Source organism: Quercus suber, unplaced genomic scaffold (assembly GCF_002906115.3).
Source record: "Quercus suber isolate HL8 unplaced genomic scaffold, Cork oak 2.0 scaffold_485, whole genome shotgun sequence".
NCBI classification, from domain to species: Eukaryota; Viridiplantae; Streptophyta; class Magnoliopsida; order Fagales; family Fagaceae; genus Quercus; species Quercus suber.
In genome coordinates this window covers 244,110-263,701 of record NW_027069935.1, presented here as the reverse complement: position 1 = coordinate 263,701, position 19,592 = coordinate 244,110, and the positions used below count along the sequence as shown (strand labels likewise).

General features: G+C 34.0%; 1 protein-coding gene across 1 annotated transcript in view; it reads left to right on the top strand.

Moving 5' to 3' along the window:
• Window positions 1-4,490: 4,490 nt before the first annotated feature.
• The window catches only part of LOC112039719 (disease resistance protein At4g27190), a 24,048-nt gene continuing 8,946 nt past the window's right edge, over window positions 4,491-19,592 (top strand). Inside the window, 2 exon segments of the mRNA XM_065762990.1 lie at window positions 4,491-4,760; window positions 4,955-5,149. Of these exon segments, the coding sequence (XP_065619062.1) occupies window positions 4,491-4,760; window positions 4,955-5,149 (465 nt within the window).

The following is a 19,592-nucleotide window of genomic DNA, read 5'->3' as shown; positions in this document are numbered from 1 at the left end:
AAGTTTACCAAGTGAAGGAAAACTTGAAAAAGCTTGAAGAAACCTTGAGGAACAAGTTTGGAGTGATTGAGAGAGGTTTGGGAGGAGAACAGCCAGAGGTATCAAGAGAGAGATCGAGAGAAATGAAGAATGGATCACGCTGAACAAATATATGGGCGTTCAGTAAATCTCGATAGATAGAGGTGTTGAGAGGTGTCAAGAAATCTGTCGAGGAAGGTGTTGAGAGAAAACAACATCGACAGATGAAGCTATCGAGAATGTGTCGAGGAACAAAGCAAAGACACAAGAACAGAATCTCGATCTATCCACTAGCTGTCGAGAAGCTATCAAGGGGACAGAAACTTTCTCGATCGATCCACCTAGCTATCGAGGAAGTGTCGAGATTGTGATAAGAAAAAGCTGAGGAGCTCAACAGATAGCCAGGTGTCAAGGAGGTGTCGAGCTAGCTTTTAAAAACAGTTTTTTGAGAAGTGAAAATATAGACATGAATGCAATCAAACATGCAACTCAACCAATGATCCAATCAACATATTAACCTCCTAAAATCATCTCTCAACAATGATTTTAAGCACATGGATCCTAAAAACACACACACACTAAACAAGTTTAACCAATTTTATATTTCAAAAATAAGTCAAGATAGTTTAGTGAGCATACATTAACACATGTAATCCTTGTGATGGCCAAATCACATTGTACCTGCACATGTATCAAGAGTAGTAAAGAATATTACGTGTTGAGTGTGAAAAACATCGTAAGATTGCATAAGTGTATACATGTTATGATGATTTGAGATATGAGAAAATCACTTTAACTCACACACAATCATAACTATTTGATGGGGACTATCACCTTCGAGGTATATCCTATAACTCTTACATCTCCTAGAATACACACTTGCAATCATATTTTAACCATTTTTGATCTTTTTGCATTTTATTTTTCTTTGCATATTTTTCTTTTTAATAAGCATGTCATGCATGGGCATATAAGAGAGAGAAAAGAAATACCCAATGATATTTGACATTCCAATTTTGCTATGCTGAAGTACACAAATGTCATTGACATTGCACTTTTGCTATGACGAAGCATATAGATGTCATTCATGATTGATAGGTAACAGTGGTGAGATGGTTATTTATGCCTTTCTCTTAGGATTTTCTAGTCCTTTCCGTCAAAAAGAGTGATATGAGTGTTAAGTACAAGAGATCACGTAACCTTACTCATCACAAACACGAGCCACAAAGGTCACTTGCTTAGTTGTGCATAGAGATGCTCATCTAAGCTACAAAAGATACAAAATTTAGAAAATTTTGTTTCAATGACCATCCGAAGTACACAAGTACCAATGTACACAAAACACACACTGTTTTTGTATTTTTCTTATTTTTCAATTTTTTTTTTGTTTTTATATGAAAAAAAAAAACCTGAAAACAAACAAACAAAAACATGTTAAACAAAGTAAAGCAAAAACTAGACTGATTCAAAATAAAAGCAAAACACACAAGAGAGAGAAGAGAGTGATAGAATCACTTGGAACCCTTTTCCTTCCACACCTTGGAGGAACCTTTCCTTTGATTAAACCCTTGAACTAGTGGTGAGGGGGAAGAATTGAAACCGTTTAAGTTCAAAAGAAACATGAGGGCTTTAAGAAGATCTCCAAGAGGAGCAAGAGATGATTGAAGCTAATTCTGGCTTCCAGATGCTATCATGTCGTTGCTCTGTTGAGTGGCTAACCACTTATAGCAATTTGGTCGAGTATAACCGGCAACACCACAATGATGACAAAGATGCTGCTTCTTCTGTTTAGGCTTTTGAGAGTTAGCCTTCTTAACTCTAGGGTTTTTAGCATCTTTCTTCTCAAGCTTAGGGGGTGCTCCTAAGATAGATTCACCATTATCTAAGTTCTCACTAGCTAATTCATTTTTAACAACATTGTTCTCAATTTCAACATTATTAGCATAAGGAACAAAAATAGTAGTACTAGTAGAAGCAATATTAGAGGAAGAAAGACCATACCCTAAACCTGTTTGATCCGAATTTCTGAATGCTGAGCATCTCGTCAAGCTTCGCACTTAAAGTCCTCTCTAATTGAGCTCTGACTTGAAACAGCTCCGCTTCAAGCTTCTTCGTCTTCTCAACCAAAAAATTGTTCCCAAACCCCAGTGCTCCAATTGTCTAATTAGCCACATCAAACTTTGTGGACAACTCTTCACGGTCAAATTCCACATCACTGAGTTTCTTGGTGGCTAGCCTATAGAGTTTCTCATGTTTCTCAAACAGCTTGTATAGTTTCTCATAGGCGGTATGAATATCATCTTGATCATCCATCTTCTCACACTTAGAATCCACCAATTCTTCTTCTTCATTCACGTCTTCAACAATCCCTTCAGTAGGATTGATTATGGTAGTGAAGGCATTCAAGATTCCGCCATCCTCATTATCAGAATCATCCTCAAGTTTGATGTCACTCAAGGTTGTAGCAAGTGCCTTGCTCTTCCTAATGCTCTTGAGATATGTAGGACACTCCTATTTCATGTGTTCGAAGCCATGACACCCAAAGCATTTAGGTCCTGTGGGAACAGTGTACTGACCGCCATCCTTTGCATCCTTCTTCCGTTTGTCTTGGCTCTTGAGCTAAGAAGAACTAGATTGCCTATGGTCCTTGTCAAAGCCCTTCCCATTGGCATTCTTCATGAACTTCTTGAATTGCCTTGTAATGTATAACTTCATCTTAAAATCCTCATCATCTGAAGACTCATCAGTGTCACTACTCTTGGTCTTCAAAGCCATGCTTTTGCCTTTACCTGACTTGCCAATTCTTGTTAACCCTAGCTCGTAGGTCTGAAAGTTTCCAACTAGCTCAGTCAAAGGAATCTTGTCAATATCCTTTGATTCCTCGATCACCGTAATCTTGGCATGAAATCTCTCAAGCAGAGATCTAAGCACATTTCTCACAATCTTGGGTTCAGGAATGGTTTCCCCAAGATTAAAAGCTAAGTTCACTATGTCTTTAAGCTTGGCATAGAACTCATCAAACAACTCATCCTCTTCCATCTTTATTTCTCAAAGCTTGTAATGAGCCTTTGAATCTTTAATAGCCTTTATTCCCTCATAGATTGTTTAGAGGATGGCCATGCTTCCTTAGTAGTTTCAATGGAGGATATCTTCTTAAACTCCTCATTGGTGGCTGCACTAAATAAAGCATTCAATGCCCTGCTATTAAAGTTTGCTGCCTTGATCTTGGCTTCATCCCAATCAGCCGACGCTTCTTTTGGCTTGGTCCAGCCAATCTCTATAGCTTGCCACACTTTCTCATCTAAAGAAAGCTCTCATACGTACTTTCTAGTATGCATAGTTAGTGCCATCAAATAAATGAGGTATAATTAATGATTGTCCTCTATTCATGACAAACCAAGGTCAATGGATTAACACAACAAAGGTTAAACCTAATCAAAGTGTGCCTACTTGGATACCACTTGATAGGCCAAAAACGTATTAACCCCTTGTGATAGATTAATTCATTAATTACCTAAGTTTATTAATTAATCAAATTAACATGCAAAGCGCGTGGTAGCACAAACAAATCACCAATAACTAAAGTATGCAGCGGAAAATAAATTAACACGGTGATTTCTTTACAAATGGGAAAAACCTACACAACAAAAACTCCACCGGGTGATTTTAAGGTCACCACTCCCGAAATTCCACTATTAACACAACAAGCGGTTACAAGTAAAGAAATCCCAGTATCTTATACTAACCTATAGTTAAACCTTTCCAGCAATACCCAATTGGATTTGTTTTGTAGTGACAATTTCTCCTTTTAATGCATGGCTCCCAAGTACATGACTAACCAATTGTGTGGATCCTAGTATGCGACTTCAATCACTAGCTAGAGAAGATTTTTGGTTGCAAAGTTCTTCAGTTTATCCACATGATAAAGATCAAGAAGATGCTTGGTTACAAAACCCTACGGTGTAGAAACACAACAACTTTTTCAGAAGAGATGAACTAGGGCAAAACTCTGTCTCCGGTCATAATTTGCTTGATCAAATTTTTCTCAATGCTTGTGCAACTTGTGAACTCTTTTATGGCCCTTAAAATAATTTTTTTATATGTCTAGAGTTAGGAGAAAAGAAGGCCCAAATACATATTCACAAATCCTAAGAAAATCATATCAGAATTCTGAAATTCTTAAACCTCGACAGATAGGAGCTGTCGAGCAGGTGTCGAGCACACAAGGCTGAATCAGCTTTTTTAAGCTCGATAGATGCAGCTGTCAAGTTTTAAGGAATTTGCACTATTCAGCTTATTTCTTGGACAGACTTGAATTGCTTTAGTACTTGATCTTGAAACCTTGTTTCTTGAAGTATTAAAAACACATAGATCTACTCAATTATAAGTAAAGTGCGTTTTATCAAAGGATTAACCAATTACATAAAAGAATGACATATGTTCTTAACAAGTGAAACACATATGTCCTAACAATGGCAACCAATGATAAGCTCATCTTCCTTTCAGTTATCACGAGGATTTTACGCCATTTTTCTGTCCCCTTTCCCGTTTCCGACCACTTTCCTGTCATGTGTGCCATAGACGCTGCTACTGTTAAACGAAGTGAGGCACAACTACATTCAAGGCGGTTTAGAGCGGTGATTCCTCCAGCTCCTTCAGCTCCATCCACATCCGCTCCCTCTTTTTCTTTGGGCAGTGTGACTCTTGAGGACATCATGGAACAGCTTGTGTGCATAGATGCTGTAGTGACCTAAAAAGGGGGTGTTTTGCATTCCATGGAATCCCACATCGCCTAGGAAAGCACATGAGAATGTGTTTATAAGGAATGACCTCCCTTCAATGTGTAGAGGCCTTTTCCCCCACTGCTATATGCTTTGGGGGAGAATAAAACCGTGAGGGGTATGGGTCTCAAAGCGGACAATATCTACACATTTAGGATAGGGTCATTACAGATGCTCGCCTCAACACTCTCAGTGATGAGTTGTGTCAGGTAAACACTCGCGTTGGTCATATTGCACAACGACAGGTAGTCATGGGTGGCTTTGTTGCTTCTCCTCCTCCTACTCCAAAGGTTTCTGTGGATGAGGATGATGATGGTGATGGTGATGCTTCTAATGCCAAGGATGATGAAGTTAGCTCTTCCAGTGCTGATGAGATGTCTACTTGATATACTTAGCCTTTGTCACTAATGACAAAAAGAGGGAGTAGTTTTGGATATGAGAGTAGTCATACTCAGAGGGGAAGGGTTAGTACAAGAGATTTTTGTTAGGGGGAGTGTTTATATTTTGAGGGATGTAGTGAGGACTTTATGTATCTTTTTCTTTTCTCTCTATTTTAGATACATTGTTCATGTACCTTAGATCTTGTGATCATATTGTGATAGCAAACCTTGTACTTGTTGATATATATACATTTGAGGTTGTTATTACTTCTTTCACCTATCTTTCCATGTGTCGTTTCTTTTCTTTCTTTATACACATGTTTCTTATATATTGTATGCAATCTTTTATTTCTATTTCACACTAAGATGCCTTGATGAGTTTTGTTTAAAGTGTTTCAAAAATACAGGTTGTCAAAGTCTTCTTGCCATAAACTCTCTTCTTGCAAAGTTTTTCAAAATTTTGTGTTAGTCTAGATTTTATTGTATTCAACAAGTGAATATGAGTTGAGTGATTTATGACTTCTCCCATATGTTCATTTGTTTGTTGTGGTTTTGTCACGGATTGCCAAAGGGGGAGATTGTTATGACATATGTGATTCAATGATAGGAACATATGCTACTATTTTATGTAATTGGCTAATCCTTTGACAAAACGTACTTTACTTGTAATTGGGTAGATTTAGAATGTGTTTAATGCTTCAAGAAACCTTGTTTCAAGTTCGAGTGTTAAAGTTATGTAAGTCTGTCCAAGAATCAAGTGTTAAAGTGGGGGTTTTCATAGGCTTAGTGGAGGTTAGGGTTTTGTATGATAGGATGTTTTAATTAATCAACGAGCTAGATCAATTGATCAAAAATCCTACCAAAAAAGGAAAAAACCAATTTTTAGGCTTTTGACCAAAAGAGTGCATACGCATTAAATTAAATGCGTATGCATCCATACACACGTGTACGTACTCTTTATAAGCCTTTTTAAAATTAGCTTACAAAAGACATGTACACCTTTAAAAGAATGTGTACGCACTTTTTGTAAGCTTCTGGAAATTAGGCTTAAAAAAGGGTTTTGGGCTTAAAAAATAGATTTTGGGCTCTAGACTTGGTTTTTTGGATCATATTTTGGGCTCTATTAATACACTAGATCATATTTTGGGCTCTATTAATTCACTAGTGTAGCGAATTTGAATTCTCATCATTGGAACTAGAGGGCTTGGATATAGGTTAGAATGAAATGGGGTGTCTACACATTTAAATTTTTTGCATCATCATGTTTGTACAATTGCAATGGGTATCAATGTTTAATAAATTCACTATAAAATGAGTATTGGTTGGTTCTTTCATAAAAGCTCTATCAACTCTAGCCTGCGTATGCACACAACCTTTAGGCTATGAACCATTAGGAATAGACCCTCTGGGACTTTGTTATTAAGGAACATAGGGTTAAGGCATAAGGGGTATAAAACGGAGTGTCTGGTCTTAAAAACTGAGTAAAAACCCCCTGTTTACAAACAAAAACTACTAAACTAGCATATGAATGAAGATCAAAACGTAAATAAAAAAACTCTCCCCTTGTCACTATGCCCTACAACTACATTCCTCATTTTTGTCATGCTAGAAAAAGGGTCTTAATCATCAGCACCTGTAAAGGCATTAGAATCTAGATCAATAGCAAAGACGGAACTTTAAGCACCATCTAGAGGATGATAAACCTCATCTTTAGTCACCGTAGATAGACACTAAGCTCATCAATTTTGCCTCAAAATCAATTAATGATAATTGAGACATTTGACGTCACGCCTTGTGAGATTATTTTTTGAGAAATCGTAAAGAGTCAGATTGTAGTCCTTAAAATGAGCGCCCCTCCCTTTTACAATGATGCTCCCACAAGTTAAACTCATTACCATGGCTTTAATACCAAATGTTGGCAAAATTTTAACCCTTTGTTGTTGCTAAAATACAATTTTAAAGTCAAGATGAATTAATTAACCAATTTATTCTTAAAGATTTAGTTTTGAGTAATCGTTCAAGCACCAAATTTCAAAAACCTAAACAACAACAACAAAAAAAAAAAAAAAAAAAAAAAAAAAAAAAAAAAAAAAANTGAAAATTGACCTAAGCTTATAAAGTGTAATTTGAATTTAAATAATAATAATAATAATAATAAATTATTATTATTATTATTAAAAGATACCTATATTGGGCACATGTCTAAAAAGGAAGATGAATGTGAGGTAGTAAGAAGGGGGAGGAGCAGAATTAGGTGGAGGCCCAAGGGGCAAGGGGGCCCAAGCCCCCCTAGTCTAATGAAAAGAATTATATATATATATATATATACACACTACAATTTTATATTTGACACCCTCTTTCAAAAATTTTGGGCCCCCTCTACTGCAATTTTACATTAATTTTATTGTAATAGCATTTGCATTAATTGTAAAATAGCATAAAACCCCGAGTTTGTCCAATTAACTCCAAAATACACCCATATCAGTTTATGTATCATTGTGCAACAATACAATTGCACAGTTACTGTAGCAAAGGTATTTTTGCAAATTTACACAATTACTATAGTACAAAAGTATTTTTGTCCAATGATACATAGACTAATGTGGGCATATTTTGGATTGATTGGAAAAATTTACACAATTATCGTTGCTATGCAAATAAATGTTTTAGAAGTTATTTAGATTGAGGAGGGTAGTTATGGGTTTTTTTTTCATGGGATGGAACAGCACCTAAGATACTATACCTAAGTTTTGTCCCTCTGATAAAGTGTAGTGTAAAATAAATAATCTGATATATGGTTTTGTGTTTTTTCTTTATTAGTAGATAATTGCATTATAATGTTTTACAAAACAATGATTTTGTGTATTTTTCTTTGTTGATAGTTTCTTAATACTAAATAGATGCTTATTTCAAATTTTATGATTTTTTTTACTTATACTCCGGCCCTCCCTAACTCGAAATCCTGAGTCCGTTCCTGAGTGAAATAATCAAATCCTCCTATCCATTTTATAAAATAAATAAAAAATTCACCCTATCCATCATAAATTTTATTTTTTTCCTTCTATTTTATTCCTTCTTATGATTTTCTTTATGTGTTTTTTTTTTTTTTGGTTGATATATATATGTCTTTTCTTATGATTTTCTTTATGTGTGTGTGCGCGCGCAGGCACGCGTGTGTAAAACCTCATTTAAAAAAGAAAAAGAAAATATTTCTTATCTTGTTGATGTCTGTTAGAGCTCCAAAACCTATAAGCACAAAACAAAATTTTCTTCTACATTAAACTTTAAAGTTTAAGGTACATATATGTTCACAGTATTATTTTTGAGATGTGACAATTTGATCATTTTACGAGTATTAACTAAATTATCATAATTCACACGAGTTGCACTTAAAGCTTTGTAAGTTTACTTACTAAAAACTCTTTTATATGAATTGTAAGTAAAACTTCAACTTCAAAGAAAAATAACAAAATGGCTTATTTGTGTGTAAATAAAAACCCTTTAACATATAAATCCTTCTATTTGAATCGCAACAAATATGCTAGTTTGTGGAATTTTGTTACATTTAAATATTGTTATGTATTCAGACAAATGGTTTTTTATTATGAAGAGTGATCCTGTTTTGTGTGCACATGTGTGCATTATATATGAATTTTGTTCCCCTAAAATTAAATCCTTATCCTACCACCGCATGAAAGTAGGAGGTCCTTAATGTGTGGCTAGTGGTGGAGAGCAAACACGTGCCAAAGTCGGAGAAAATGGCATGTGGAAGAGGACGCACACGTGGCATATGTGATCAAGGAGGTGGCAGTGCAAGTGTGTGGCTGACACATGGAGGCTTGGATAGGCATGTGGAGGTGTGTAGTAAGACCTTTTGGTGGAACATGAATAAGGTCCATGATTCATGAGCTCTCTTTTGGTAGTGCTTTCTCTATACATGTCATAGCTCACTACTATATTTTAAATAGCATGCTATTATCGTCATTAGAAACATATTCATATGATTGAATCATTCAATTTCATGCCATAACATGCCTCTAAAATTCATGTATATTGGATTTTTTAAAAGCAATAAAAATCATGGAATCATTAATACAAAAAGGGAAAACGAGCATACATAGCTATAATATTAATATTGAATATATTTGATGGCCTATATATTTACATACCTTTGTAGAACCGATTACTCACTTTCTAGATCTTTCTCTTCCTTACTTTACAAACTCATCCAAATGACCACTGCAATTCTTTGAGCAACTTTTTGTCATTGGAGAGGCAACCAAAGTTTCTTCTGAGATTCTCACACTCCAAGTTCCAGAGTACTTTTGATGGTTTCCCTAGAAAGAAATGACTTGCTTGAGAGAGCACTTAGGAATTGTATGTTGTTTTTCTTCTCACAATTTCTCTATTGGTCCCTTTTTTTCCCTTTAACTGTTGTAATAGTATTTAAATACAAATTTGAATAAACCTACAATCAAGATGAGTGGTCTTATAATCACTCAACCCATTGTATATCACTCCACTATTGATCATGGCAACTCATACTTAGACCAATTTAAATTTAAACTTGAATTTAAATCCACTTATCAAATAGCTAGTGGATAGATAACCCATGTGGATGATCCATGGACCATGGGTTATGGGTTGGCTCAAATCTGAGCCAAGCATTAACAATTAGAAACAAATAATTTCCAAAATACAATGAACATGATAATTTTTCCTTTATTTTGGATATGTTTAATAAAAAAAGGGTGAGGCACTCAAGGGATTAATGAAGGATTAACAATATAAGTAGTAAAAATTCAAACTTATGATGGACAAAAATGTCATGTATTTTTATGGGTTTCATTGATTTGTGTTAAAATGGATTAACTTGTCTTGACACAAATAATGAGCCTGATAATTTTGGGTTCATTACAAGTTAAAGAGGTCAACATGAAATTGACCTATTTATTAACCATATTAAACTAGGTTAACCCCGCTTTGATATAAACTCATCAATACTGAAAATTAATCTACAAAAATTGTGTTGCATTTATGGGTGGAATTATCCATTGCCATCGTTACCCACAAGAGATTGAACATTTAATTTGTTTTAAGCTTGTGCTTAGATTTTCACCCTTCTTAATTTTATATAGCTTTTTCGAAAAAAAAAAAAAAAAAAATCTCTCTCCCTCTCTCTCACTCACTCACACACACACATGTTCTTTCTGTGAACTGTTAACTATTAACTAATATAAAATAATAACTAAATAACTAAATAAATAGAAAATTAACTTAGAATAATTTGGGAGTAACTTGCGGTGGAAAAATATTCATGAAACACCAAAAGGAAATTTTTATGGTACTTACTTCCACATCCTCCTATACAAAGTAAAGAAGAGTATCACAGAGAAATTTAGCAAGTTACAATATAGAGACTATAGCCAACAATCGCAGAGGACTGTGATCCGATTTAAGTGTAATTAAGGAAGATGTTATAAAAAAAAGGTGTAATTAAGGAAGAATCAAAAGAATGATGGAAAACAAGCCAAGTGGGTGTTATTATATGTAGTGTAAATGCCTTAACTTAAGCATCAGAAAGGAAAGGTACCCAATTCTTGCTTGGCCATTTTGACAAAGAATCAATGATGATTTATCTTTAACAGGCATCCCAACCTTTCTTGAATATCAATCTCAAGGGTATGGAAGCAAGCCCTAATTCACTTTCTAGAATAGATTTGTCAAAATTCATATCGAATTAAGAAATATAGGGCTGAGTTCAAGTTACACCTGATGTAACTCTAAAAAATGTTACACCACCCAGTAACTTGTTATTGAATTCATATTTTGGAAATCCAATCGTTGGATTATATGTTCTATATGTTCTTAACATGCACGCTAATTTTCATGTCAATCGGATGTAATTTACCATTTGTTCTATAAACTCATCTTTTATGTATTATTTTAAACTACAAAAACTTGAATTTAGACAATTGCTTGATGACATGCTTTTCAATCTTTGATCACCTTGAAATTTTGTAACTATGAAAAATGTATGAAGATAATGTAATCTAATGGTAGATTTGTCAAAATTCACATCGAATTAAGAAATATAGGGTTGGGTTTAAGTTACACCTGACGTAACTCTAAAAAATGTTACACCACCCACTAACTTATTATTGAATTCATATTTTGAAAATCCAACCGTTGGATTACATGTTCTATATGGTCTTAACATGCATGCCAATTTTCATGCCCATCGGATGTAATTTACCATTTGATCTATAAACTCATCTTTTATGCATTATTTTAAAACTACTAAAACTTGAATCTAGACAATTGATTGATGACATGGCTATTAATCTTTGACCACCTTGAAATTTTGTAAGCATGAAAAATATATGAAGATAATGTAATCTAACGGTAGATTTGTCAAAATTCACATTGAATTAAGAAATATAGGGTTGGGTTCGAGTTACACTTAGGGAAGTCAGTTTCGTATCGTACCGGCCGGTACCTCTGGTATTTACCGTTCCGGTACCTTGGCCGGTACAGAAACAAGGTTGTTTCGTACCGGAAAATATACCGGCCTATACGGGGTCATTTCGGCCATACTGGAGAAAATATCGAATTCCGGCCGGTAAATGCATACCAGACCGGAAAAAGAAAAGTGTTTCTTTCTCACTCTCACCTTCCACCAGCGACAATCTCTACATTTTCGACCTCAAGTCGGGGCCATGGACTGATTTTGGCTGCTGCTACTTCATCTTCATCTTCTTCTCCTCTCTGTCTCGCTCTCTGTACGTCTACCTTTCTCTTTCTCTCTCTCTCTCTTTCTCGGTTTTTCAAACCTCTCAAATGATATTTGCACGCCCAAGAAATATACTTTACAACTTGCATGATTTTTTACTGATAGTTGTTACTTTACAGCTAGCATGTTTTGACTTTTATTACCAAATGAATTGAAATTTTAAAAGCATCACGTGATGGCGGATTGGCTCTTATTTCTAATAAAATATAATATTAATTTGATTGTTATTATTTTTAAATAAATGTACCTATTTCTTTTTATTGAGCTTGGATTAGATTGAGTCATTAACAATATGGTTATATAACTTATATTTATGAGATTTAATCAATAAAACTTAAATTAATAAATATATATTTATTCATTTTTGACTTTTAATTTTTTGGGGGGGGGGGGTGGTCAATTATCCATAAAGATTACACATATTGCAATTCTGTCCATAGTTATCAAAACCGAATTAAGGAATATTGACCCAACTGAAATAGTGGTTCATTGGTTCAACCAATGATTTAATGGTTGGACTATAGGTTTAATAATAATTAATTATGAATATATAATTATTAAAATTAACTAAAATAAAGTAAAATTAGCTAATAAAATTTTTAGTTTCATTTGTTAAATCCAAGACCATACCAAAATAGATAAAAATAGGGTAAATTCTGTAACCATATCATGAGGTTTAGGCTAACACCAACAAGTCCAAAACTTCACAAAACTTACCAATCAAGTCCCTTAAGCCTCGCTTGGGAGGAGGGAATGGAATGGAATAGAAAGGAATGAAAAGAATCATTTTAGAATATTCTTCCATTCCCTTGTTTGGGAGTTTTAATGGAGGGAATAGAAAACCCATTCTCTTGTTTGGGAGTTTAAGTGAGAGGGAATGGAATAGGTAGGAGGGAACACTCATTCCTCTCTATTCCCTTAAAACCTCAAATTTTCATTCCCCCTGAAATTGGGAGGAATGGGAGGGAATGGAACTAGATTTAATGATTTTTTTACTAAAACTCCCAAAATATCCCTATATATTCAACTCTTTATTTTAAAATAGGGGTCTAATAGTAATATTGTCATAAAATGATTCCATTCCATTCCCTTCATGCTGCTCCCAAACAAGATTACTTACATTCCATTCATTTTCATTCATTTCCATTCCTTTATTTTAAAACATCCAATCAAGGTTACTTAATTCCATTCCATTCTTTTCCCTTACTTAAATACATTCCATTCCATTCCATTCTTTTCTATTCGCTTTATGATCATTCCATTCCATTCCATTCTCTTTCCTTATGAACTCCCAAGCGGAGCCTTAAGCTAACAGTCCTAAACGGTTGAACACGCCGTTGCTTCTCCCTCTCTTCTCTTGGACAGTCTTCTCTCTCACTCAGAAAAAAGAGAAAGAGGAAAGTAATTCTCATTGAAATTGTTGAGTTCTAAAGATTTAGGAATTTATGTATTTAGAACTCTAATGTGTAATGTTGGCAAACCATGATCAAAACATTATGTTTAGTCTTATTTAGGCTTGCTCAAAGTTGTGTCTTTCATGTAAAGTTGGAATTAAGAGGCTGCAGATGCATTGATGCATTTCGGCCTGGCTCGATCGATCGAAAGAAAGACTCGATCGATCGAATCTTAGGCATAATGTTTTTCTGCAGAATTTTCCAACTCAACCCTAATTCATTAAACGTTTTAGGTTTTCTGTTTTTACCCTAGGTATAAAATGAAAAACCCTAGCCACGTTTTGGTGAGTTGCTCTTGTTGTATTGTTGCTTATACATTGCGGTTTGTGTGAATCTCTTGTGAGATTATTGAGGAGCTTTCCTTCACATAAACTTAGAGTTTTCAAGGTAGAGATAATATCAACATCTTGATGATCAACTCGGTTGCTGCCATTGGAGCTAGTGGATTCAGTTTACCTTAAGGATAGCTAGGTCAAATCCTCCTCAGGTTTTTACCGTGTGATTTCCTGGGTGATCATATCATTGTGTTATTTATATTTCCACTGCTTTATGTTTTTGATATGATTGTATGTTTGTGATAACCTAGAATTGCATAATTTGACTAAGTTAATCACTTGGCTAATTAACTAGGTTAATCTGGTTGGTTTAAGGGGTCTAAAACTGTTCAGAAATAAATCCAAAGAAATCTCTCTCTCCGTCAATCCCAAGTCAGTTTTTTAGCCTCTTCCTTTGAAAATTCTTGGGGTTTGGTTCAGGTTTGTAAATTCCTTCTCAATTTTAGAATTTTTTTTTTCCTGTTAGTACTTTTGTTATCCCAAATTTTCAAACTTCTATCAATTTGTGCAGACTGCAGCTTCAATTTCTTCTCTTTAGAACAATTCTCACACGAATTCAATTCCCTAGTTTGTCTCTCCCAAATTTGTTGTTTTTCCCTCACTGGGTCTCAGATTCTAGGACATTTATTGGATTTTTGTGTATAAAAAAAAAGATCACTGATTTATTTGGTCAAATGCAAAAATCAACTGTGTTCTTGAGAAAAATATTGTATCTAAAAATAAAAATAAAAAATTTGAAGGGTCTTTTATTCTAGAACATTAATTTGGTTTTTGTGTTTATAATTAAAATCACTGATTTATTGTGTTTGATAGCAAGAATCAATTGAATATCTTGAGAAAATTGAAAAGAAACAATTTTTATTTAAAGGGTGTCCGATTTTTTGTTATAGTGGAAAAAAGAAATTTAAAACCAATGATTTGTGTGTGAGTTTTCATGTCTTTGAACGCAAAAACCAACTGGGTATTCTTCAAAATTGGATTTTGATGTGAGGCTTTATGTGTGTGATGATCTGAGACCTAGCATAGGGGGGAAAAAAAAGCAAAAAAGACAAAGCAAAGACCAAAAGGCCATGGCAGTTCCAATCATTGCTCTATAACCAAGTCCACCGAGTAAGGTGTGATCCACTGTCCACGTGTTAGAAGCCCTGTAATCAGAATTGAGGTATTGGAGAGAGAGGGATGAGAGAGAAGAGAGTCAGAGAGAGGAGAGTGTGTAACGGTGTGTTTAGCCGTTTAGGTACTAAGTTTGCTAAGGAATTAACTGGTCAATTTTGAAAATTTTTGAATCTAGTTGGTATTAACCCAAACCTTTATGCACAGTAATGAAACTTGCCCATAAAAAATATATATATATATATATATATTTTTTTTTTATATAAAATTTTTTAAGGAAATGCAGTAACAATTCACTTTTGCACAGGAGTAACAACATGTAAAAAGCTAAGCTAGTTGTTAGGTTTGAGTAATAGACCAAAAACATCCCCAAGCTCAAAAGTGGCTTTCTTTGTGTTAGAAGTGTGATAGCTTTGTCAGAGCATCTCCAACAGTTACTGTAAAGCCAAATTTGGACCACCAAATGTTACTATACACACTCCAGCGGCTTCTCCAAATGCACAGCTACTCCAAATTTATTTTTGAAGTTGCTATAGTAATTCTCTTAATTTAGAAAACACTGTAGCAACTCCAAACCATTATTTCATCTTAAAAAATACCTGGCTGAATAAAAAAAAAAAAATCTTTCTCTTTCCTCCTCTCTTCTTTGTTCATCTCTCTCTCTCAAACGGTAACCCAATCAAAACACCAACACAATAACAGATCAAGAACAGGGAAAAATACAAATTTAATTAAAACAACAAATCTAAAATCAAAACAAAAACAACAAATCAAGAGCATAAAAGCCTATCTAAGCTCCATTGTAACAACAAATTGAATCAGAACAAGATTAAAAAAAAAAAAAAAAAAAGAGACGAAGCCGATTTGACCCAGCCTGGTGGTGGGGAGGACGACGAGCGGCGTTTGGAGCGGCAGCGGAGCGGCGGTGGAAGCCCAAGCCGATCTCTCGTCTCTCTCTCTCTTCTCTCTCTCTCTCTCTCTCTCTCTCTCTGATGTAAAGAGGAAATGATTTTGCTGGAACGTTCTTGAGAGGAGAAAAAGAAATAAAAGAAGGGGGTGGAGAACACGTGTCTGGAGGGGGAATGAAATGAAAGAATAAAAATTTCTAATTGAGAAATTTTACTATAATATTTTCACAATAAATTTTAAGTAACAGATTGATATTAGTTAATATTGGCGAGAAAAAAAATAATTTCAATAGTGAGTTCAAATTAGAACTAGTAACAACTTTTTACATAAATTTTGTTGTGAAAGTATTGCGTAAAATGTTGTGGATGTAACACATCTCATAAAATATAGTTGTTAAAAAAAAAATAATGATAAAAAAAAATAATAAAGAATGAATGAAGAAATAATATCTAAATAAAATAAAAAATGGAATAGAGAATCTGTTGGAAGTGTATTTGAAAAAGTGGATAGGTAAAAGTTAAATGTCACTGTTCATTTTTCAAATAGTACAAAAATTTAGAAAAGCTGTTGGAGATGCTCTAACCAAATTGATTTTCTATTCCAAGTTGAGGTCTTTTGACTGCTGGTCAAAAAATTTGGGGTCTAGTTTACCTTCGGTTTTTTAATTAAATATTTTCTTTTGTTTTAAACTTTTTATGAGAAATAATCACATTACTACTAACTAAACTTTGGAGATTTAAGAGTTATTTGGTAGTGTATTTTGAACAACAGTTTTTAGTATTTAGACAACATTACATACGTTTTCACATATTTTTTCACCCACACGTATTTTAAAAAAATACAAATAACGTTACTAGAACAACATTACCAAACGGACCCTTAAACTCGCAATCACATTATTCTATCTCATAGAAACTAACTAGAAAAAATATTGAAGAAAAGCCAAACCCTTTGGGGCTGTTTGGTAGTGTATTTTAAACAACAGTTTTCAGTGTTTAAACAACATTACACGTATTTTCATACATTTTTTTACCCACACGTATTTCCTAAAAATATAAACAACATTACTAAAACAACATTATCAAACGGGTCCTTTATAACTTGATTTTTATAGATTTCCGCGAGTTGATACCATAGACTTAATAGACTACTTAAACGGTAGACTTAATAGACTACTTAAACGGTACAACACTTCATATCATTCCCTCTAATGTCAAGGAATACGGTTATTTTGATCTAATTAGTAGTTTGGTACCGAATCAATAAGACTGATTCTATCATTTCATTTAAAAGCCTATATCTAACCTTCAAAAATACTTTCTTTTAAAAAAGTAATAAAAAATACCAATATTTATTTTAAGTAAAAAAAAAAATCTAAGATTCAAGAGAAAAAAAAATGAAAAAATACAAATTACACCCTCTTTAACTAAAATTCAAATTAGGCCACTGATCTCACTTTCATTCGATTCACTTATGTAACTTTTAACTCTATTTAACACAATACTTCCATCTACTCTGCTAGCTATGTCGCCATTAAATAGTTCTATACTATTCTTTTTGAAAATTTTAAATTTAAAAAACTTTTAAAGAATATTTGTGCTGGAAAAAAAAATTAAATTGAGAGAATTACAAATAAAAAAATCTCGCAACTTTCACAGTAACCAAACAAAAAATAATAATAAACGAAGTCCTCCAAATTCCTTTTATGAAAAATCGATCATCTTAAAACTTTCAATCCACATCTCAAAATCATTTGAGTAACACAAAAAAATAAAAAAAAGATCTCACCACCCAGGTCAAATCGGAGAGAGATCCCATTGCAAGCCACACCGGACAGCTTGCAACCTAGAAAGCACGGACGCGGCTAGGAGGGTGCCACACCCGAGTCCGACACGGCCTGACACGGTTGACCGCGCGCCGGTGCCGCGTCTGAGTTTTTTTTTTTCTCGGATTTGAGCCGACTCGACTCGATTCGCGTCGACGCAGCTCGATTCAACCAGAATCAGGCCATATCGGCCATATCGGGTCGTATTGATCGGCGACCGATACTGCCGATACGGCCGAAACATGCTAGAAACGGCCGAAACAGGCCGATATCGGCCTTAAAACTCGCCGAAACAGCCGAAATTCTGACCTCAGAGGCATAGTAATGTGTTTCTTGCCTTCTTCTTTCTTTGTTTTGTGAATCAAGGCATAGCAATGTGTTTTTTAAGAATATTTTAATAGTAAAAATATATAGAAAATATAAATAAAAATATTTTTAATAATTTTTTAATCGCTGAGTCCCGCCGCACCCACATCCTACTTTTTCAAAAATTGCCGAGTCCCGCACCCACACCTGAGTCCCGAAACGCACCCGTGCTTCATAGCTTGCAACCCAACTGTCTAGTTCCTCAACTAGGTAATCGTTCTTTCAAGGTGGGATTGAGAAGGTGGTGTGGAATCTCGAATCTAGGAGTGAATAAAAAGTCTGACTTGTTAAACCAATGGCCACAACATGTTCTGTTGAAGCGAATGGGCAGCTCGATACCATTTCTTTTGCAAATTTGGTGCTTCAGCATCATGCTAGAAGGTCCTTCATTTCATACCCAAATGAAAAAAAAAGTTTGCATACAAATTACCTTTATAACTTTATATCGGATTTGAACGTTAATAAATCCACCGTTACATTGTATTTCTTGTTATATTCTTGATATTTGTAAAAATTAAAAGATTAAAGATCAATAACTATGTCATAAATCAAATGTTTAAATTTCAAGTTTTTGTAATTTTAAATTATGCATAAAAATAAGTTCATTGCTTAAATATTAAATAATATCCGATTTGAACGAAATTTGACATACATACTAAAAGCATAAATAACATATAATCCAATAATTAGATTTTAAAAATATATAGCCATGTTAAATTTTGGTGGGAGTTTATAGCCAACTGCTACAAACTATTTTGTAGGCAAAATTTGTCATTTAAATTATTTTAGTAACATTTGAATTTTGTGATTGTCCGACATGAATTACAATATATATATATATATATATATTGGCTTAATATTTTAAATATTTCATTGTTGGAGTAAATTTCTTTATTCTTTTTAACATGCAAATCAAATTTCATATTAATCATTTATGATTTATTATTGAATTCATCAAATCATGTTTCGTGTATAGTTTTTAAATGCAAAAAAAGCTTGAAATTTAAATATTTTATAATGAAATAGTTATTTATTTTTTATTATCCTGGACTCTGGTGAGCATAGACAATAGAAGAATTATATGCACTTCAATTATAGATTTTCAAAACACACATCTAATAGGCATTTATGAAGTATTATTTTCAACGCATCAAACCCTAATTATGAAGTAATAGTATAGATATCCCCAAACAAAGAATCCAAAATGGGCCCAAGCTCCCAATCAGTCATATAGGTTACAAAAAATCAAAGCTAGAAGAAGGATCAATTCATCTCTCCATTTTCTGCGAAGAGGGGAGACACAGAGCAGGATCTAATTCCAATAGGAGGATCCTACTTTCGTTTCGCATTTGTCATCGGACAAATCAAGTCAAGAGGAATCCAAATGGCAATAACTAGTATTGATTGATGGAGGAGAGACATATGTAGGTTGGTACAATCGGGGGTATCGCCATATTCAGGATTGAAAGAGATACCGTATTGGTATGGCTTTTTTTTATTGTTCCTTGTCTATTGAATAGAGTAGCCATTTTTTTTCCCGGGAGCTAATAACATTTTTTTATAGGCAATTTACTTTTCATAGTTACCCCAACAGAGTACTTTTCAGATTCAACCTACC